Raw genomic sequence first — 23,253 nt, 5'->3', positions numbered from 1 at the left:
TAAAATAAACTATATATTTTAACACTTTTTTATTGGTTTAAGGTCGTAGAGATTAATCATTGTTAGATAATATGATTTTTGTTATTTAAAAAAAATATTTGTAATTTGAAAAGTTAACATCGACAAATATTTAAATAATTAACATAAGGAGGTATAGTATTATAATATTAAATTATATTTATTTAATTTATACTATTTGTAAATTCAATATTGATAGTTCAATAAAAATTTCTGGTAGACCCAAATTTTAAATGATACGATTAGAGATTAAATGTAACATGAATTTTTAAGAATAGACTGATTAGGTCTATTTTTTAAAAAATCACATATGAATCAATGTTGTGAGTTTTGTTTTAATATATAAGATCCAAAACATTTTGAATTTTCTTCCAATTCATGTATCTCTAAGTTTATAAATCATTACAAAAACCACAGAATATCATCTGTTCTCCATAGAGACCTTCGATCCACACAAACCTAAACTTTATTTTCTTCGCCTACGTTCATGGACGGTAGCGGCGGCTTATACTGAGATGACAGAAGGTTTAGGCGGTTTATACTGAGACGACAGAAGGTTTAGGCGGTGTTTCCTCCACGGCTTCATCCATCCTTCGATTATGCATGTTGGTGGCGAGTGTGCTTACGTCATCGTTTGGTAAAATTTTCTGACTTAATTTCAAAATCGTTTAGCCTATTTTCTCTTAACCTCCAATTCAGAAAATGAAGCGCCTACGTTAATTGGATTGGTGAAGACGCCGAATTTGATCCGCTGAAAAATTTCCATTAAAGCCATACCTTATTGTTCCATACAAATGAAGTTAGTACAAGTTCACAATCTCTCCTCAGAAGCAACACAGCATGATATAAAAAAAGTGGAGGATACTCTCTGAAGCTATAGCCAAGTGTTGTCCAAAGCTAGGTACAGTTATTTCCATTTACCTTTAGATACGATATTGTGTTGAGTAATTTGTAGTTTCTTGATCAGGAAATTTAGGGCTTGACCACATCTCTGATTGGTATTGATCGGAATATGAGATTGATGTTTAGAAATTTTGAGAGATAGGTAGTTAGAGTATGATAAGGATGATGCAGAGATGGAGTCCTCCGAAATAGAGGCATGACGGATTGTCGCCGCTTCCATTAGGGATGTATTGCAATCCTCGGTTGTCCAAATATGTGAGTCCTTATGTTCCCCTAATCCAAACATTTTATAATGTTTCTTTGGGAGTGCCGTGATCTTCATTGTGCTATACACAAGTTGAATCCCTTCGGAGGCTAAATGTGGATACTTTTGCTAGTGAGTCTATAGCTACTAACTACTGTTAGTACCACCCAGTCTAATGGTAAAATTCACCACAAACAAGCATTAGTTATTCCAATTATGCTTCTTATGCACTCCCCTAGGAAATGCTATCAATTGAGTTATTATTTAAGCATCTGTTGAACGTAATAATTTAGTGTATTTTTGTGCAGAAAGGTAGAGATATGGTTGGTCTCATGATCCTGACCCGCATTGTCTCACATGTGGCTCATTCTAAACATGGGAATGCATGTTGCTTACGCTGTAAGAACAGAAGAAACTACATAAGAAATCTCTTCCACAACTGAGATTATTGTGAGGTAATGATGACTATGGAAACACCAAGGGGTTTAGATTATGTAGATAATCCAGAGATTGGAATGAATGCTACTAGAGAAAGCAAAGATGCTATCGAATAAGAAATCCATGGTTTATGTATGGTTTTCGTCACAGTATGTCATTTATCACTATTCAATCCTTTTCTTAGTTATATGACAATTATGAGTTTATTGTGTTCTTTAAGTTCACTGGCTAAATAGTTCTACTGTTCTATGCTGGAGAAGTGACCAACAAACACAGACAAGGCTCCGGTAATAGTAGGTGTTGCAAAGGAAATGTCTACTACATTGCTCATAAATAAAAAAAAAGTGTCATTATTTACTTTACTTTTAAAGACAAATTAAAGCTGAATTTACACTTCTTCTATCATGAATATTTAAAAAACCTTAATCTATTGTTTGCTTTACTTTTGAAATCGATACTATTATTTACGAAGTAAGTTTTTGGAATCGAGCTCTCACGTTAAAAGTTAGAATGGTTAATATCGTTTATACCATTAATGAATAAAATATATAACTAAATTAAAAAATAAAAATGAAATTTTAATTTATTTATTAGATAAATGATTAAAATTAATAATAGTAAGAATTATCCAAAATCTGAAAATATAATTTTAAAAAGAGATAATTTATTTATATATTGTATTGTTATCTGAAAAAATCTTTAGTAAAAAGTAAAAAACATGAATTATACAACTAAATATTAATCAAATAAAATTATTAATTATATAATTAAAAATAGAATATTGAATTAACCAAAATCTAAAAATATAATTAAAAAGATAATTTCTATATATATATTGTATTGTTATCTGAAAAAATATTTTAGTAAAAACTTAAAAACATAAATTATATAATTAAATATTAATCAAATAAAATTTGTACTAAAATTATGAATATAGTGTACAAGGAACTTTTCAAAAATTATGATTTTTTGAATCGAGGTCTCACGTTAAAAGTTAGAGTGATTAATATCGTTTATACCCTTAATGAATAAAATGTATACCTAAACTAAAAAATAAAAATGAAATTTTAATTTATTTGATTAGATAATTGATTAAAATTAATAATAGTAAGAATTATCCAAAATCTGAAAATATAATTTTAAGAAGAGATAATTTATGTATATATTGTATTGTTATATGAAAAAGTATTTTAGTAAAAAGTTAAAGACATGAATTATATAACTAAATATTAATCAAATAAATTTCTTAATTATATAATTAAAAATAGAAATTGAATTAACCAAAATCTAAAAATACAATTAAAAAATATAATATATATATAAATATTGTATTGTTATCTGAAAAACTATTTTAGTAAGAACTTAAAAACATAAATTATATAATTAAATATTAATCAAATAATTTTTTTACTAAAATTATGAATATAGTGTACAAAGAACTTTTAAAAAATTATGATTTTTGGAATCGAACTCTCACGTTAAAAGTTAGACTGATTAATATTGTTTATACCCTTAATGAATAAAATGTAATTAAATTAAAAATAAAAACAAAATTTTAATTTATTTGATTAGATAATTGATTAAAATTAATAATAGTAAGAATTATCCAAAATCTGAAAATATATTGTTATCTGAAAAATCTTTTAGTAAAAAGTTAAAAACATGAATTATAGAACTAAATATTAATCAAATAAAATTCTTAATTATATAATTAAGTAAAATATTGAATTGACCAAAATCTAAAAATATAATTAAAAATAATAATTTATATATATATATATATATTGTATTGCTATCTGAAAAACTATTTTAGTACAAACTTAAAACCATAAATTATATAATTAAATATTAATCAAATAAAAAATTTACTAAAATTATGAATATAGTGTACAAATAACTTTTCAAAAATTATGAAAATGTTTAAGTCCGCGTTGCGGGCAAAACACCTAGTTAATTATTATTCTCTCATGTACTAAGTCCTACCATCAATTTTCTGTTTAGGATAAACCCAAAAAATTCATTAAATCAAATCAAATCATCTATACATATGAACCGTAAACCAATAAGATGCATTGCCCCCTTTGTTAAAAACTATTTACATTTTCACACAGCAGGACTCAAAATGCATTGACGTCGAAAGCAAAGGACTCCAAACCTGAAATCTCCTAACATGTGCTCATAAAATATATTATTAGGCCAGGACTCTCAATTCTTAATTGTCAACAACTAATAATTTAATGTCGATTGGACTAACAAATAACAAATTAAAAATTAAACTAGTTGAATTCAAAAGAGAAAACAACATCCGAACCCGGCACGTAGCACCGGAATAACCCTAGTATTATATGAATGATTAGTTTTAGGTGACTTTTATCCTTTAGTTATTACTAATAAGTAATAACCACAAAGCTTTGGATAAAAAATACCAAAGCTCTAAGAAACTAATTTACACACTTATACCAAGGAAATCAGAGGAAGAAGAGAAACAACCTGAGAAAAGAAGAATATCAGCCAACCACCGAGAAATTAGAACCCAAGCTTGAGACCAAAAATAACTTTCTAAACCCACAAAGCATACACGGAAGAAAACACTATCCAAACCTAGACTGGAAAACTTGGAGAAAGGAAGAGCCACCAGTGACGCGAACAACGATGAAAGCTGCAACGAGATGAGAGAACAAAGAGGAAAGGGCAGACAAAATGAAATCAACGAACCATGGAGCCGTACTCGAGCTATGAAAGAGAGTATAAAAACCAGATCACAAAAAAAAAAAACAGATCTTGAAAACCAAAACGAGGAGGGACTATCGACGGCAAGCCAACGACGAGAAAGATAACATCAAGATGACTAAACTCTGACCCTACCCAAAAAGATGCAGTCCCTGGCATCAGCCAAAATCTAAGGGAAAAAAGAGGAGCCAAAATTGACCAGAACAAGCTACAACGCCTTGAAAAACAACCACACAATTGGAAACTCATAAACCCGATATGCAACAAATATCAAATAATCTCACAGGAAAAGAATGCGAGGAAGAACAAGAGCACATAGATGAGTCTTTTCCGGTGATGGTGAGAAGCATCACACACCAGAAAAGTAAACAAAATACATATATGGTGACAAGCTGAAGGTCAAAATATGGGAAGAAGACAAAAACATCTTCCTGACGTTGAAACCATTAATCTTAGACTCAACAAATGCGTAAATACAAAGTAACTGAAATTTAATATGTTTTATATCAGAGACTCACTTTACCACTAACAAGTACTACTATACATACAATAACACATTATTGAAAAAACAAGCACAAAATATATTAACTTACCATCTACTACTACATAACACAATAAAAACACCAAATAATGCTATTAACAAATAAAGACGACCACATAATTACATTATCCAAAAAAATATACTTAACAATAATAAAGAATATCCCACCCGAAGCGCGTAAACGCCTCTAGTATATAATAAAAAAATGGGTGAATGTTCTTTCAATTAGGTTACGGTTCAGTTGAGCAAGCATGAATCGATCGATTCAATATGTAATAACAAAATTAACTGACATAAAAAAAAATTAACTGACATAAACCACAGTAGACCAAGTTGACTGAATTTTACTCAACAAAATTTTAGGTTTTCATCCAATAACCAAATAAACTGATATATAAACCGATTTTGGTTCAATCCAGAATAGATAATAACATACCAAAACATCCAGTCCGGTCGAATTTGTTCATCGGTGTGTAAAAATTTGAATCCCTCAATTAAAAAATTTCTTCATAACTATAGATTTGAGTAAAAAACGTAAATTAACCAACTATTTTTATTGGGTCAAATTAATTAGAAAAACTAACCACTAATTTACCCAAAAAAATGTATGTAGGTGAATTTACACGACATGTGACAGTTCCTTAAAGGAAACTGTGGCACTGTGTTCCTCGACGCGGTAATCAAAGAAGCACTGCGACTGCATCCGCTTGGACCTATCTTAGCAAGAGAGGTTCAACAGCAGTGTGAGATCGGAGGTTTTCTAATACCGGAGAACACACCAATGATAGTGAATGTATATCAGATTATGAGGGATCCAACTGTGTGGAAAGACCCGTTCATGTTTGTGCCAGAGAGGTTTTTGGTTTCTTCAGAACCAGATAAAGTAAAGAAATCTATACCTTTTGGAAGTGGAAGACGTGTGGCCCGGCGCAGCTCTCGGTACCGTTATAGTGGCAACTGCAGTGGCTATTCTGGTGCATGGATTTGATTGGAACATTGAAGGAGGCGTCGACATGGTTTGAAAATAAGATTTTATAAGCTAGTCATGACTCATCTTCTTAAAGTCACTCGTGTTACTCAATATTTTTTTTTTGTACCTTACATATGTGATGGTGATGGATGTGTTGTTGGCAGTTTATGGAAGCAAAAGTGATGAGTACAAGATCATTAAGAACCAAATGGCGCCCTTTAGTTATCATGTCAAAGTTGAATTAACCAATTAAACTTATAAAAATATTTGTCATTGTTTAAGCAAAAATAAAGTAAACCAAAAGCAAAACTAAAAAAAAACACTGGAAAAATAATAAAATCATGACTTAAGAAACTCATATAAATATTAACATATGAACTCAAACTATTATCAGTTTTAGCTAAAGGCGTATTAAAAATTAGAAATATAAACGGATTTTAAATTAAAAGTAATTTTTAATTATAAAAAGTGTGCGACAAAACGTCAATAAGGAATAATCTTTTTCCTAGAGTGTTGGAGAGAGTAATAACTACTTGCTTTGAAAAAAAGTTGTAATGTATTATATGGATTGTTGTTAAGTTATTTTTATATATTAATAATAACAAGTTTGAATCAATTGTTTTGAAAAATCGATGATCCAGCTTAAATCATTTTTATCAGAAAAGGCCAAACCATATATGTTACATATCTTTTATGATATTTTTTTTCTTTTAGGTATGTTTATACTATTAAAAATAAATCATTCTAAAAATTTAATGTAAAAGTAGACGTTAGACTTATCCCCAATATATTAATTAAAACACATTACAATTTCTTTTTGTAGTCACGTGTCATCACTATGATGATTCTTAGAATTATTAGAGAAATATGTTGGTCCATCTAATTATATAATAATTTTTTACTAAACTAACCATAAATTCATTATTAATGTTCTTTATTATTTATTTAAATAAAAATTACAGAACTACCTAATTTGGCTAAAGTATATATGAAAATTAATGATTTTGAATAATAAAGACTTGATAAAATTTAGTGTATCTTCTATCATATTTTTTTAATCTTAAAATTATTAAAATAAATTAAACAACCACAATAACCATATAATAAAAATTTAGTTTTTCTGTATATGTTATATTTTGAATTTTTTTAAATGACTATAAATTACTAAAACTATTAAAAGTCTCATATTCAAATTTTGTGATCTATGGTTTAATTTTTTTTTGTTATGACAAAATACAAATGATTACAAAATTTATTTTCTAAATTTATTTTGAACAATTTTTTTGATAAAATATTTGAACAAACATTGACAACTTATTTTTTATTTAAATTATAAATTACTAAAACTATTAATCCCACAATGAAAATTTTGTTATCAGTAATTTAAAATTTTACTATAAAAAATACTTATGATATAAAACCACATGAGTAGAAATCATCATTTAATAGACATTAATATTAAAAATATATTATGCATTTAATATCATTTAAATTTAATTACATATCCTATCAAATAGAAAAAATTATTGTTTGGATTAATAAAATTGATTTATATGTTCACACCAATTTAATTATATATGTAATAGTTACTCTTTTAAATTATTTAATATATATTTATTATTTTATAATATGTAACAATATATAATACATAAAATAATATATATATATATAATGTTTATTCCGCGCAAGGCGCAAATCTTAATCTAGTATATTATTATTTATTAGTTTTTGGTCTTACAATAAATTAGTCTAATAATACAATGTCAGTTAAATACACTATATTTTCTCATATACTTAACGTGAAAATATAACCAACCAAATCGTATTTACGTAATTAGATTCAACATCTTTTCAAACTAATACAAAATCTTTGTTAACCCACATTAATTATTTCTTATGATTAAATGTTGTCTTTGTCAATGCCAAACCATTCCATGCACGAGTTAAAAAAAAACACAATGTATTTTTGACAATTCAATCATCGTAACGGCTAACTTTGCTTCTCTCCGATGATCAAACTAGAAAAATGTTAAATGTATTATGTTGTGGATTGTTGTAAAGTTTTTTTTTTTACAAGTTTCACGTGATTGATATTTCATGTTTTGTGAGATCGATGATCTATCATCATAGAAGGCCAAAACATATACCCTTTGTTGAACCATCTCTGCTTCACCCTTTGCTGAACCACTCTCCTCTTTCCTCCTTGCGCACTGAGTCTCTGGATCTGGTCGTTTCTCCATCAGATAATAGGTTTTCAAAGGCATCTTTGGTTACTTCCAGAGCACCAGCGAGGCGAGAGGAATCTGGGTCACCATCGGAATCGGGCATTGGGTCTCTTGTTAGTCGCCGACTGCACTCGAAGCTGGGTTAGTTTTAAGATCTGTAAACTCGAGAAGATATTGTAAACTGTAAACTTGTGTGTTGTATTGACACATAACGTGAGTATATATACAAAGGCATGAGCCGACTTCAAGACGTAACCCTAGAGAAAATAGGAAACATTACATAAGAGTAAGACGGTTTAGTAAGATAAACCTTATCTAAGATACACTTTCCTAATACTCCCCCTCAAGTTGGAGAGTGAAGGTCTTGAACACCCAACTTGGACGATAATGCTTCAAACTGAGGACGTCCCAAAGCTTTGGTTAAGAGGTCTGCAATTTGATCCTTCGACTTGACATGAATGGTTGAGATGAGACCTGCTTTAACCGCATCGCGTACACTGTGACAATCGCGTTCAAGATGCTTCGTACGTTCGTGAAAAACCGGGTTAGCAGCGATATGAATGGCTGCTTTACTATCACAATAAAAACGAACAGGTTGAACAACCTTGACTCCAAGCTCCTCCACCAAAGGAACAATCCATTTTACTTCTTTAACAGCTGCGGCCATGGCCCTGTATTCAGCCTCGGCAGATGACATAGACACTGTGTCCTGCTTCTTAGTCTTCCAATCAATAGGTGAATCACCAAGAAAGACCACATACGCACTCAACGAACGACGACTATCCGGACACGAACTCCAATCAGCATCGACATAAACTGAGAGTTGAAGGTTATTGTCAGCACGCAGAAGAATACCCTGTCCTGGACAACCTTTGAGAAAGCGAACAACACGCAGAGCCGCATTCCAATGAGCTTCACGTGGTTGTTGCATAAACTGAGACAAAAGATGAATTGTGTAACATAACTCTGGTCGTGTGATCATCAAATAAACTAGCCGACCAACCAAGCGGCGATACTTCTTAGGATCAGCAAGAAGTGGAGTGTCCTCTGCTGTTAGTTGATGATACTGTTCCATGGGAATAGTGACTGGTTTACAGCCTAGAAGACCCGTGTCTTCAATAATGTCTAAAGAATATTTTCGTTGAGAGAGAAAGATACCTTCTTTGGACCTTGCCACTTCAATGCCAAGAAAGTATTTGAGCTTTCCCAAGTCTTTCATTTTAAAACACTCACCTAAGTAAGTTTTGAACTTGACGAGAAGCTCAAGATCATTACTCGCAAGAACCAGATCATCAACATAAATGAGTACACGAATCTCCTTAGAGTCTTTTGTGTATGTGAACAGAGAAGCATCTGAATATGACTGAAGGAACCCGTACTCTAACAGTGAGTTTGTGAGCTTTTCAAACCAACAACGTGGAGCTTGCCGGAGTCCATATAAGGACTTGCGAAGCAAACAGACTTTAGTTGGGTCAGAGTGAGTGAAACCAGGTGGTAACCGCATGTAAACTTCTTCATTTAAATCACCATGCAGAAACGCATTATGGACGTCCATCTGATGGACCTCCCATCCTTTTGCTGCAACAAGAGCAAGTAGACTGCGGATGGTGCCCATCTTAACAACTGGAGCGAATGTTTCGGAGAAATCATCACCTTGTACTTGATTATTTCCGCAAGCAACCAGACGCGCCTTAGGACGTTCAACTGTGCCATCGGCATTAAACTTTAATTTATAAATCCATTGACAACCAATTGCTTTCTTGCCTTTCGGAAGAGAGACGATATCCCAAGTGCCACTTTCTTCATGAGCAATTACTTCTTGTTTCATTGCACCACGCCAAATCTTATCCTTGACTGCCTGAGAGTATGATCTTGGTTCTACTCCAGCAGTAACAGCAGCAAGAAACGCTCGATGTGCTACTGAAAAATTCTCGTCAGTAATGTAATCAGTTAAAGGATATAGTGAGTTACCTTGGACGGTCTCATGAGGATGCGATGAAGAACAGGCGGATGTGAGAGATGGGTTTTCAAGATGTATGGCATTGTACATAACGTAATCCTTGAGTTTAACAGACGGAACACGAGGTCGTTGTCCTCGACCGAAGACTTCTTCTACCGGTTGCACAACTGGTGTTTGAGCAGCAGGAGATGCAGGAGCAACAACATTCAGCGGAGGTTGGTCTATATCGACAGCCCCAACATCAGTCGTAGGAGAGGACGATGGCGTTGTTTGCTCTGCAACTGTGGCCACAGGAGGAGTTGCTGAGCCTGACGAGCTCCCCCTGTCTTCTAAGGTAGGTAGATTAGTGTTTTCCCAATCCCCGTCTGGTTCTGTATTTGAAACGACGGGTTCTTTGTTAATAGAAACGAGTGTTGGTGCTGAGTAAGGAAACTCTGATTCCTGGAACACAACGTCACGGGAGATGAAGAACTCGTGTTTATCAAGATCAAACACCTTCCATCCTTTTTGTGCATAAGGATAGCCAACAAAAACACACCGCCGACTTCGTTTCCCAAACTTATCTTTATCACGCGATCGATGATGAACAAAACAGAGACTCCCGAAGACACGGAGTTGTGAGTAACTTGGTTTCTCATTATACAGAAGCTCGTACGGTGAGCGATGACCAAGCACAGCTGAAGGCGTTCGATTAATCAGGTATGCTGCAGTCAAAATCGCCTCCCCCCAAAACTTGATCGGCAAGTTACTCTGAAACAGCAAAGCACGTGCAATATTCAGAATGTGGCGATGCTTTCTTTCTACTCGTCCATTCTGTTGAGGAGTAGCCACACAAGAAGTTTGATGTATGATCCCATTCTCACGAAAGAAACGAGACATACACATAAACTCGGTTCCGTTATCACTGCGAACAACCTTAACTTCTTTGGAAAATTGTTTCTCAGTCATCTTGCAAAAATTCTTAAGGACGGTTTGAACTTCTGACTTTTCAAGGAGCAAATAAGTCCAAACTGCTCGTGAGAAGTCATCAACCACTGTGAGAAAATAGACAGCACCAGATGAAGATCGAACTTTGTAAGGACCCCAGACATCGCAATGAATAAGCTCAAAACATTTTGTTGTTTTATTTAAACTTTCATAAAAAACTTCTCTAGTTTGCTTAGCTTCAAAACAAGTGTCACAAGGACTGGAAGCTTTAGAGTCTAACACAAACGGTAAATAAGATAACACTGAAAACGAAGGATGTCCAAGCCTTTGGTGCCAACGAAACTGATCAACTGAGCGAGTAGACTTGTCAGAAACTTCAACACGTGCAGCCATAACATCTTTAAAATAGTAAACCCCATCTCTCTCTTCACCTGCTCCAATCAGCATCCTCGTGAAACGATCCTGTAAAACACAAATAGTGTCGGTTAGAAGAGCAAAGCAATTCGTCTGTCGCAGTAGCTTTGACACTGAGATAAGGGAGCAGTTTAAATTTGGCACAAATAACACATTATGTAACGTAATGCTATTGGACAAGCGAAAGACGCCGGTGTGGGTCGCATAAGTTTTATTCCCGTCTGCAAACCCAACTGGGCAGGATGGAATACTCGTGATGTTTTCTAGAAACGAAAGCTCTCCTGTCATGTGATGAGAGGCACCTGTGTCTAGAATGAGATCACCATAAAGCTTACCAGTCAGCCTCTCAGTCGATCTGTTTTTCTCATTAATCATCTGAGTGAGCGCTTTCAACTGTTCCTCGGTGAACACTGGAAACAATGACGAGTTCGAAGAAGTAGCATGAGCATTGTGGACTTTTGTGCCATTAGTCTTGGTGCGGTCTGAGCTGTAACTTCCACGACCACGACCGCCTCTTCCTCCTCTGTTATCACCTCGGTTTGGTGGTGTCTCTTCCCACCAGTCGGGGAAACCTACTAGCTGCCAACAATTTGCCTTCTCGTGACCACGACGTCCACAATGAGAACAATGAACTACTTTTCTTGTTTGACCAGAATTTTGTGTGTCGGATGCTTCTTTCTTAGCCACAAAACCGACTGCACTCTGCTGAACTTCACGTTCTTTTGAAGAGACAAGACGCTGCTCCTCACGAACGACTCTAGAATACGCATCTCCTAAATCAATAGAAGAGTCTGTTGCAATAATTCCTTGACACACAACACCAAACCGCGACTCGTCTAAACCCATAAGAAACTGATGGACCTTCTCTTCTTCTCTTTCTTTCTCGTAGACAGCTGCTGCACTGCAAGTACAAGGTGGAAGAGGTTTGTATGCGTCCAGCTCTTCCCACATCTTAGCCAGACGACCAAAGTAATCCATTACTGACTGTCCATCTTGTTTGCAAGACGCCAACTGTTCTTTAAGATGGTGGATACGAACTTTGTTTCCCACAGAGAAACGCTTTTTCAAGTTCTCCCACAACTTGTGAGAGTCAGAGATAAACGTGACTGTTGATCGTACCCTGGCTTCAATGGACGACCGAATCCAGCCAACGATCAAGGAATTGACAGACGACCAGAGCTCGAATTTGGGATCATCAATGGCAGGTTTTGATATTGTTCCATCGATAAACCCTAACTTTCGTTTTGCTCTAAGTGCATTAACTAGCTCCGTGGACCACTCATTGTAGTTGTCACCCGTAAACATCACAGATGTTATCACCGCTCCTGGGTTGTCGGATGCAAACAGAGAATACGGAGTCGGTACGTTGACGGTACCACCTTGACCTTGCTCAACTTGAGCAGACGAACTTTTGGTAGCGGAAGACATGTCACCGTCGGCCATGACTTCAGACTGTTGTTCTTACCAAGAACAAAGACTATGAACGACGGAAAAAAAAAACTACTCGGGTCACAGAACTTTATGCTCTGATACCATGTAAACTCGAGAAGATATTGTAAACTGTAAACTTGTGTGTTGTATTGACACATAACGTGAGTATATATACAAAGGCATGAGCCGACTTCAAGACGTAACCCTAGAGAAAATAGGAAACATTACACAAGAGTAAGACGGTTTAGTAAGATAAACCTTATCTAAGATACACTTTCCTAATAAGATCCGAGACCGCCGGAACATCAGACGCATAGCTGTCGTCGCCGTTCCTGCACCTGTCGTTTCGCTCCAGTAGGTTTCCGCTAGCTGCTTGTCCAAGGTTTTCGTAGAGCTTCTTTTCTCAGGTCGAGTGAATAGGTGAAGAGACAACAGCCATGGCGATTCCCGATTCCCGGTTCTCGATTGTCTTTCTCCTTCTTGCTTTTGATGCTCTTCATGATGGCTTTGAGAACAACCCTTTTCTCGGCGTCACCTGCAGAAAGATGAAGATTTTCTCTCACCGGTTGAATCGTCTGCTTCAAGGAGTTTGTTACTCCTTGTGCTTCATGGAGTTTGTTACTCCTTGTGCTTCATTTCCTGTAAACCTTTGCTCTGACAGTTAGCTTTTTGTATCACCAGTATCCTTGTCGTACCTATGTGTCGCTTGGCTGGATGGAGCCTGGATAGACCGCATGAGCTTGACCGTCGGTGTCGATTCGGGTCTACAACTTGCTCTTTGTCGAGATAGCTAAAGGTTTGTCCTGTTGATGACCTCCTCCAGCGGTGTCCCGGGGTGGAAGCCAGCCACCGCCGTTGAAGCTGTTGGTGCCACTTAGGTGAGTTCAACGGAGCATCCTTTCAGTCTATACTCTTGATCTGAAAGTTAGTCTAGCTATGCAAGAAGTGCTTTGGTTTTAGGAGTCCTAAATTGTTGTTTTTTTGTCCGAGAATTCTAGTTAGTTTCAAGCTGTCCATGTTTTTAGAAGTTTTGAGCTAACTTATTAGATTTTTAGGGGGTTTTTTGAATTTTTTGCGGCCCTTAAAAATCAGATTGGCTTTTAAAACAAATCTTGGTGCAACTAATATTGTAACCAAACCTTCATTTCTATAGAATGATATTTACAATTTAGCTATAAAAAAAAACCCTAAACATATACATTATGTTTCTTTAATAATATTTTTTCCTTAGATATATCTTTACTTTTAATATAAATTAACATAAACAAACCAAACAAAACCCACAATAGACCATAGTTTGTCATACATAAAGCTTCAACAATCCTAAGATCATCTCTGATAGTGCATCATTCCGAGGGAATACATCAAAAAAGTAAAAGAAAATATTTTCTAATAGTACATCATTTTAAAAGAAAAATTAGGTTATAATAGTATCCCTTAAGATTTGAGGAAACACTATTCACAACCTTATTTCTACTACTGAACTTTTTATTAACAAATTGATGCTTAAATTTTTATATAGTTTTATTTTATATCAAAAAGATTAAATATTTGTGTTTTATACTTTATTGAATTTAGTAATACTTTCGCTAATACAGTTATAATTAAATATAAATCATTGTTTATTATTATAGAAACGAAATTTATGTATAAAATAAAGATTTAGTTAAAATAAAAATTATAGTTGGGTAAAATTTGTAAGTTTCTAAAAAATAGCATTATTAGAATTAATAATTGCTATTAATAGTAGAATTGGAGTATTCTATTTTGAGGGAATAAATGAAGGTAATCATTGGAATAAAACTTAAACTGAGTTTACGTTATTTTGAAGAAATTTTTTATGACAACCATCGGATATGACACACCATGTTTTCAGAACTGGGTCTAAATGCATATAGGCTTGGGACTTTGAAAAATTATATTATTTAATTCCAAGTAGAAATAATTAAGTAGCTTTAGTGGTGGTGCTAGTAGATGTATAGATAAGATCCGTTGTTCAATTCTTCCCCATGATAATAAATTCTCATGGTTTTGGGAATAAAATAAATAATTAGGTTTTAGGCCTTATAATTTTCAGACCGGTTTTGCCTGTTCTTACTAGTATCTCGAGTTCCAAAAGATCCAGACGCTTCATCAGGCTTGGTAATTACTATAACAAATCTTGAAAATTCTCAAGGTTCTGGGGATCAGAAAAATAATTAGGCTTTAAAGCATGATTAACCCAAAATTCTTAAGATGAGATTCTTAGCGAAGTTAAGAAACTATTTCTTAACTTTTAACTTAAAAAACTAAGAACCGGTTCTTAAATAAAAACTTTAAAAACCGGTTTTAGTTTTTTAGTTAAAAATTAAGTAACGGTTTATTAACTTCCGCTAAGAACCTAAGAACCTCAGGTTAATCATGGTTTTAGGGCCTACAAATTTCAGGCCGGTTTTGCATGTTCTTACCGGTATTTTGAATTCCCAAAAATCCAGACGCTTCTTCAGGCTTGGAAATTACTATTAACAGTTTAGTAGCCATTTGTGATGAGGCCCTTCATATACACATACTGGCTATTCAAGCGTTGGATTACACAAAAGGTACAAGACTCCCTATACGGTTTTGCATCCACAAGACTCCATACGCATGTGACGGGAAAAATGAACACAGTAATATAGGTGTACAATGCATGATTGAAGTGACTTCAAAACACTTGCAAGGCTCCAATTTTGTTGGCAAATAATAAACAACATAAAAACAAACCCAATTATTATACAACTCCAAAGGAGAAAAGTTCCAACTTCTGACAAGAAAGAAGTATATATACAGTTATCCATTATTTCACGTCCATCAAAGAAATAATAACATGTATTAAGCATGGCCGTACAATATTATATTCAAGACTCTCCGATAAGGAAAATATAACGGCATCTCCTTCGCTTTTTGAGCACCGACTATGGACGTAGACTTTCAAAACTCCTTCATTCTCGTCCTCCTATGCCTCTTGTCACTTCTCTGTTACTCTCTCTACGTCAGGAAACCACAGAGGTTTGATTTGCCTCCGAGCCCTCCCTCTCTCCCAATCATCGGTCATCTTCATCTTTTACTCTCTCTTCTTATCCACAAGTCTTTCCAGAAACTCTCCTCCAAGCACGGACCACTCCTCTACCTCCGCATCTTCAATGTCCCCATCGTCCTCGTCTCCTCATCCTCAGTAGCCTCCGAGATCTTCAAGACGCACGACCTGAACGTCTCGTTCCGTGGCCTCCCTCCGCTTGATGAGTCACTCTTGTTCGGATCCTCCACTTTCCTCATGGCTCCCCATGGAGATTACTTGAAGTTTATGAAGAAGCTCCTCGTCACAAACCTGCTCGGATCTCAGGCACTCGAGCGGTCACGATGCATCCGTGCCGATGAGCTAGAGCGGTTTTACGCTAACCTGCTTGGCAAGGCAATGGATAAGGAGATGGTTGATATTGGCAAGGAAGCAATGAAGGTCAGTAACAAGATCATTTTCAAGATGCTCATGGGAAGCAGATATTGTTTGGAGGAAGATGGTGAGGCTGAGACAGCCAGGGGTCTAGTTATCCAGTCATTTGCCTTGTTTAAGAAGATTTTCTTGGCAACATTGCTTCACAGGCCGCTCAAGAAGTTCGGAATCTCTTTGTTCAAGAAGGATATATTGAGTGTCTCCGACAGGTTTGACAAGTTGCTAGAGAGGGTTCTAGTGAAACACCAAGAAGAGAAGCCGAGTGAGCATCAAAGTGCAGACATGATGGACGTATTGTTGGAAGCTTTTAGAGATGAAAATGCTGAGTATAAGATCACTAGGAACCATATTAAGACTTTTTTCATTGTAAGTGTTTCTTCCCCTCCTTAAGAAATATTCAAAGTAATTATCCAGACTAAGAAGTTTTTTTTTTTTTTACAAGTGCAGGAACTTTTCATTGCAGGGACTGATAGTATGGGGCAAACTACACAATGGGCAATGGCTGAGCTGGTGAACAACCCCAACATTCTTGAGAGACTGAGAAAAGAAATTGAATCAGTTGTAGGGAAAACAAGTTTGATTCAAGAAACAGATTTACCAAGCCTTCCTTATCTGCAAGCAGTGGTCAAAGAAGTGCTTAGACTGCACCCACCAGCTCCACTCTTTGCAAGGACCTCCAGAGAGGAGTGTAGAATCAGAGGCTTCTACATACCGGAGAACACAACGCTTTTGGTTAATGTTTATGCTGTGATGAGGGATCCTGGTTCTTGGGAAGATCCTGATGAGTTTAGGCCGGAGAGGTTTCTAGCTTCTTTAGGAACCGGGGAAGAGGATGAGAGAAGAGAGCAAGCACACAAGTACATTCCTTTCGGGAGCGGAAGGAGAGGCTGTCCTGGAGCAAATCTAGCATACATCTTTATAGGAACTGCAGTTGGGATGATGGTCCAATGCTTTGACTGGACAATCAAAGGGGATGAGGTTAAACTGGAAGAGGCTGCTGGAGAACTGAACCTGACTATGGCTCATCCCCTTAAATGCACTCCTGTAGCTCGAACCATAAAACCCTTTGGCTTCAATCCTGCAGAGAGTACCTAGTTCGTAGGTTCTTGATGATGGGTTAAGAGTAACAAGGAAGCCTCTGGGTTGAGATCTTATGTTCATCTTTTTTTCAGAGACCTTTGAGAAGAAATGGTATTAGAACAAGAAAGGTTTATGTCTTTATATGTTTAACTTGAGTAGATAATATGTTTTGCATTCAATTTATCTTTCTGGTTCTTAAATAATAACATCCAAAATTCCAAAAATTATCAAGGCGCTATTTCAGTGCATACTGTCTTTTAAAGTGTTGAATCACACAAAATTCAAATTAGATCAAAGAGTATAGGAACTACAAGAGAGTAGGTGCCGATAGCAAAAGACAATTAAAAAAAAACATCTTGAAAGGACACAATAAGTCTGCATAACCAATGTCAAAGCTAAAGAGGGATACAAACATTTCTATAGATACATGAAAACTTCCCTAACTTTTTCACCTACTGAGCTGAGAAACACCAAACTAAGAAGCCATCAAAGATGATGGCGGAAGTTAAGGGAGGCAGATGTACATTACCGATCAATCCCGGGGCTTGATGACTCGAGAGACTCGTTCGAAGAAGAGAGGAGTCATACTTGTGTTAAACTTTATAACATCTCTCATCCAGTTGGGCACAACTCTTTCAAATGTCCCCAGCGATACAACATTGTAGAGCAGCTCAGCTTCTTCACCAGTTGAGTTATCTACTAAAGTTAAGCTGAATGATAGACCTGTCATGTTCAAAAAGCCAGGGAGAAAGATTCAAAAATGGTTCAATCTTTAGAACTGAAGTAAATGACAGGAAAGTGTATGCATTTTACTTGAAAGCAAGCATACAGTGACATAAATAATATGCCAAAAGAGATTACCGCTTGATGGATGCGAGGCTATAATGCAGACTCGTTCGCCTTCATTGTTGGTTGACAGTTTCATTCCTGTCAATTGTTCGCTAAGAGCTTGGAATGGAGAACCAGCAGAGGTACTTGATCCAACGTCGGCTGTTTTAGAGCATTGTGGTTGAGAAACCAAGAGAGTTTCCTGGAAACAAGAACAAGAATTAGTGAGCAAAAGTTGATGACTCAGCTTAAGGAAGATGCAAGGCAATTTGTTAATACCGTAGTTGATTTCTGCCGTATGCTAACATGAGGTGATGCCATGTCTGTTTCTACCACATCCTCTGTCAGCCTTCTACGTTTCCCCATGCTTCTAGTAGTAACTTGATGAGATTCGGGAGTCTTTTGTTTTCTTCCACTTTGAGGAACTCCCTCTGAGATAAGCTCTTTAAGTTTCTCAACTTGCTCCGAAAGTGCTTTGTCTGTTTTTAAAAAAAAAAACCCATTTAGTAAAAGGCACTCTCCATAACCAGGAATCATCAATCTTACTCTTTCGTTCTTCTTCAGCAAGACGGTTTTGAAACTCCAGACGCTCCTGGTGCCTGGCGGATCTGTGGACCAAAGACAGCCATTGGTTTTCACATTTCACAAAAAAAACAGACTCCATAAGCAAGATTAACAAAGTAGTAACACATACGTGATTTCAGTTATCTCATCCCTCATTCTCCTTATGGTCTCCTTCGAACTCTGGTCTTCACTTCTCAAATGCTGCGTCAGGGTCTCTGACGCTGCAAGCAAAAGGCAAAATGAGAGTTTACAAGGCAGCTTAGGGGTTCATTGATGCTCTACTCTGTCTTAACTAATTAGCAATTCTAACTTAACGAGAGAGAAGAAAGTAGTAAGTGAAGAGACTGAAGATGCTAAAGGAAGAGACTTTCTGAGAGTGGTACCTTTAACAAAGCGAAGGAACTTCTCTTCTTGATTCAAATTAACCTCATCCAATTCCGAAAAAATCCTCTCCTGGAAGGGAAAAAAGAGGGTTTTTTTTTGTAAATTCGAAATCCGAATCAGAAATTAAGATGAGAAATGAAACCTTGAGGGTGGTGTATTTGTTGTAGAGCTTGGCGTAGAGAGCTTCCATCTCCTACTAAAGAATCAAAGTTAACAATTTGGGGATATAACGACCCGAAGAAGACGAAGCAAAATTCAAGAGAAAAAAAGAGAGAGCTTACATTAGGATTCAAGAGAGTAGCAACAACGCACGATTTGATTATGAGGGACGACGCTAAAATGGATTCAAAATTTTTCAAGACGGTGAGTGACCGCTTAAAACCAAAAACCTAACGCGAACCAAGAAAAGTACTTAATTAGGGATAGCCGGATAGGTCTCTTCTACGTCGGGTTTTGATAAAATCGTTTTCTTTTTCTCTTCTTTTAAGCTTTCCTTCGAATTTTTTACAACAGTCGATTTGTTTTTAGTTTGAATTGGCTATCCCACTAATATCTTGGGGTGGACACTTCGGTTATTTTATCGGTTCGGTTTGAGTTCAGTTCGGTTTAGTTAGTTCGGTTCTAGAATTTTTTCAGCTGAAGTAAACTATAGTTAGTTTGGTTTGGATCGATTTCGGTTCGGTTATATTCGGTTTGGCTTATATTCAGTTTGGTTTATATTCGATTCGGTTTGTATTTCGGTTCGGTGGTTCGGTTCAGTTTAATCGGATTTCTCTTAATTTATTTATTGTACAAGAAATCATGTTTTAATATGGTTGTCATGAAATAATTGCGTTGGACATAATCAAAAATTAAATATGTAAATTAAATTCTATTTAATTAGACTTGGTTTAAGTTTTAATTTTAAGGTTTAAAAGTATACGCTATTGGAAAAAAATTAACATGGAAATTATGTGGGCTTAATGACGAATATTACAAAAGTTAGACGAAGTGTCATGGAAATCAAATTATATTAGGATTCCCTTCATGCAAAAGGAAATTACGTTGGCTTAATCTTAGGATTTTAATATCTTGATACTACTAATATTTTTAATTTAAATAACTATAAAAACACTTCGGTTTATCGGTTCGGTTCGGTTTAAACTGAACTGAACCGTTCGGGTTGAAAAAATCTCGACTGAAAGTTTTGAAATGGACTTTGGTTTGGTTCGAATCGGTTTTGGTTCGGTTCGATCGGTTCGGTTCGGTTTTTTTGTCCACCCCTAAATATCCAATATTTATAAAAGCTGATTCTATTTAATTAGTTATATATCCAAACCATTAAAAATGACAAATTATCACAAATCAAAATATTTTAATTATCTAAACTAGCAAAAATATGTTATACAAAGTTATTAATTTAAAATAGATGATTAGTCAACTAAAGACTATAGAAGTGTACTCAAAATGAGGTTAGTAGCTATTTGTATTAATCATCTTCCATGTATTAAAAGATAATCAGTTGTCATTAATGTGTTCACACTATATTCGTCGTGTGGCACTTTCATATTGATTTCAATTAGACTATGCTGACGTGTTGGTTTCACAATTATTTAACAATTAACGCGTTTACATACTAAGTTTTTTATTTCCACCGCAGATAATTTAATGTGTTCACACTTATTTTTTAATCAATTTATTTTTAGTTCCTGCATTTTTAACTTTTATATTAGTGAACTGAAATATCTCTGTACAACTATAGAATAATATCATTTTGAAAGAAAAGAATTATTAAATCATTAAGATTCGCATCAACTAAATTGTTGGAATGAGAATGTTTTTAGAAATTAAAAGTTTTGTATCTTGCCGAACTTAATTATTGTTGAAGCTTCTTTACACAAATGCAATAAATAACTGTGGATGGTTATGAATTCAGAAAACTAAGATAAAAAAAAAAAACACCATACACAATGTCGGATCTTTAGTTTGCCCAAATATTGTTTTTCTTTACAGAGTTTTTATATCATACCAAGAATTAGAAACATAATTAGATTGCTAGAAAAACCAGAAATCATAAAAGCTTTAAAGAAAAGAAAATTCGTGAAATCGATTGAAAAACAAAATTCAGGTGTTGAGTATTAGATCACATTATTTTTTTCGCAACTCTTAACACTTTTCACTCAATTGTATTGTGTTTTTATTATATTTACCAAGATTTTTTTATAAGAAAATACACATTATTGGTTATTGACTATGTCAATTTTTCATCATGCCCAACAATATTGAAACGGCGCCCAACGATTTTTATTGGTATTTTTAAAGTATGCTCCAATAAGTATGTATGTATGTTAAATAAGCCTAGAATATTTGTTACACATTTTATTTTATTTTTCTTTATATTAGTAGAAGAAAATAAGTATGGGTAAAAAAAAAAGAGAACAGTTTGTTCCAGGAACAAATTAGTTTCAAGTGAATCCTTTTTTAAAGATATTACTGCACTATACGTATATACCTTATTTGTTTGGGCTTGCTGAGTATTGAGCTCTTACATCTTTCTGTCTATGTATTATACTTAAGTAACGTGGACAGCTAAGTCTTAGGTGTGTAGCGACTGCGAATATAGAGGTACAAAGCCGTGGCTGCAGCCACCATATACGGGAAGATTGTCCATATTCCCTGCAGAAAAGATGGAACCAAAACTTGTGTCAAAGGCTCAAAGCTGTTCGTTCACCTCTGTTGTCTCTCTATATACTTACCACTACAGTTGCTACTGTTGCGACAGCAAACATAGGACGTTCTCGAAGAAGAAACCCAATCACAAGCTGAAATATTTGGACATTATAGTTAGTCTTATGGTTCACATTTTAACGAAGACTGAAATCGAATATAATGAAAAAGTAAACCTGAATTGGAAGAGTTATCAAACCACCGCAGCAAACTCCTGCAAAGAAACATTCTGGAGATATTCCCTGTAAAGGAACGTACATGTTAATAGATTTGATTAACCAAAATTGCTACACATGACATGGACTCAGTAGAGGGACAGATTTACAAGTGCTCCGGCAAAGAATGCTGTAGGATTCCTCACTCCCAGCGAAAATCATTCCACTGCATTCAAATTCATAAAACCAAAGAGATGAGTAATACATCACATTCAAGAAAATATTTCCGCTGCATTCAGTTCAGTTTGTAACTTACCAAAACCTGAGAGGTTCCCATATTTTTGGACGGCCTGGGTAATGCCCATCGCTTTCTCTTTACCTATACCCAGCTTTATATTGAAATGTTGAAAAAAAAAATAATCAGCCTTTTGGGATACAAATTTTACCTGGAGAATAACAAGAGTGGATTTCACCTAAGGGAAGTAACCTTTGAACAAACATCATCTGATGCTCCACTTTGTCTGAAGAGCTTCCCTAGGTAAAACGGTATCATATCGCTTATAGAAACTCCCCTTTTCAAGTTGCCACCAAAAACATCAAAGAAGAACCATTGAAGCTATTATGTTGTTTTAACAAAAAAAAAAATATTGCATCTTTACCAGTAAACCCAAGATAAGGAGCATTCCGAGAGAAAGACTCAGCAAAAGATCGCCACGTCCCATCCAGAGTTAACATTCTAGCCAATGTTATCCCAACCTGCACTCAACATTTCATCAAAAATGAAAAATCTGATTAGCATAATCCAACATTAAAACATTAATGCACCACAGACCCAAATATTTAGCGCCTCTTCGCTGATAAAAAGCCAGAATCCAGCCGCCATTAGCAAGCAAAAGTAAACCCATCTGTAGAAAGAAATGCACACTGAAACAGCTAAAGGGGTACGATCAAGTTCACGTAGTTTTGTAGCTAACTGTTACATTTATTACCCGGGTGCGCTTGCGGGAATTACAAATCTGTTTCCAAACGCATTGACTGTAAAACCAACTGAAGATGAAGCTTTGGCCAGACTCTTAACCTCAAAAGGTGCACCACTACTAGCAGAGCCTTTCAACGTTACACATATTAGATTTTTTTTCATAAACTCTTGTGCTTTTATCCTACAGTTAACTAATCTAGACTTGACTTAGAGTTAAGATCGAGTTTCCCGAATAGAGTTTTAAATTTTAAAAAATAAAAAATAAATATTAGTTTTTTTCAAAATAA

The 23,253-nt window shown here is 35.1% G+C and overlaps 1 protein-coding gene and 2 pseudogenes across 2 annotated transcripts; 1 reads left to right on the top strand and 2 right to left on the bottom strand.

Moving 5' to 3' along the window:
• The first annotated feature begins 15,555 nt into the window (after nt 1–15,555).
• LOC106428842 lies at nt 15,556–17,511 on the top strand (annotated as a pseudogene).
• Nucleotides 17,512–17,613: 102 nt separating this feature from the next.
• LOC125608842 lies at nt 17,614–19,587 on the bottom strand. Of its 2 annotated transcripts, none has more exons than XM_048779368.1 (8): nt 19,408–19,587; nt 19,269–19,322; nt 19,126–19,195; nt 18,873–18,963; nt 18,725–18,786; nt 18,458–18,657; nt 18,212–18,380; nt 17,614–18,073 (listed from the first exon to the last, which is right to left on the bottom strand). In XM_048779368.1, the coding sequence occupies exons 2-8, from the start codon at nt 19,314–19,316 to the stop codon at nt 17,883–17,885; spliced, it is 831 nt and encodes a 276-aa protein (XP_048635325.1). In that variant the 5' UTR covers nt 19,317–19,322; nt 19,408–19,587; the 3' UTR covers nt 17,614–17,882. The 2 variants fall into 2 exon arrangements, with proteins under 2 accessions (XP_048635325.1, XP_048635326.1); XM_048779369.1 differs by having other exon boundaries at nt 19,269–19,319; nt 19,408–19,583.
• A 2,076-nt stretch (nt 19,588–21,663) lies between these two features.
• Nucleotides 21,664–23,128, bottom strand: LOC125608666 (annotated as a pseudogene).
• Between the last annotated feature and the right edge of the window lie 125 nt (nt 23,129–23,253).

The sequence above is a fragment of the Brassica napus genome, chromosome A5 (assembly GCF_020379485.1).
Source record: "Brassica napus cultivar Da-Ae chromosome A5, Da-Ae, whole genome shotgun sequence".
Lineage (NCBI taxonomy): Eukaryota > Viridiplantae > Streptophyta > Magnoliopsida > Brassicales > Brassicaceae > Brassica > Brassica napus.
Note: the sequence above shows the minus strand (reverse complement) of the source record. Positions and strands in the feature narration are given on the sequence as shown.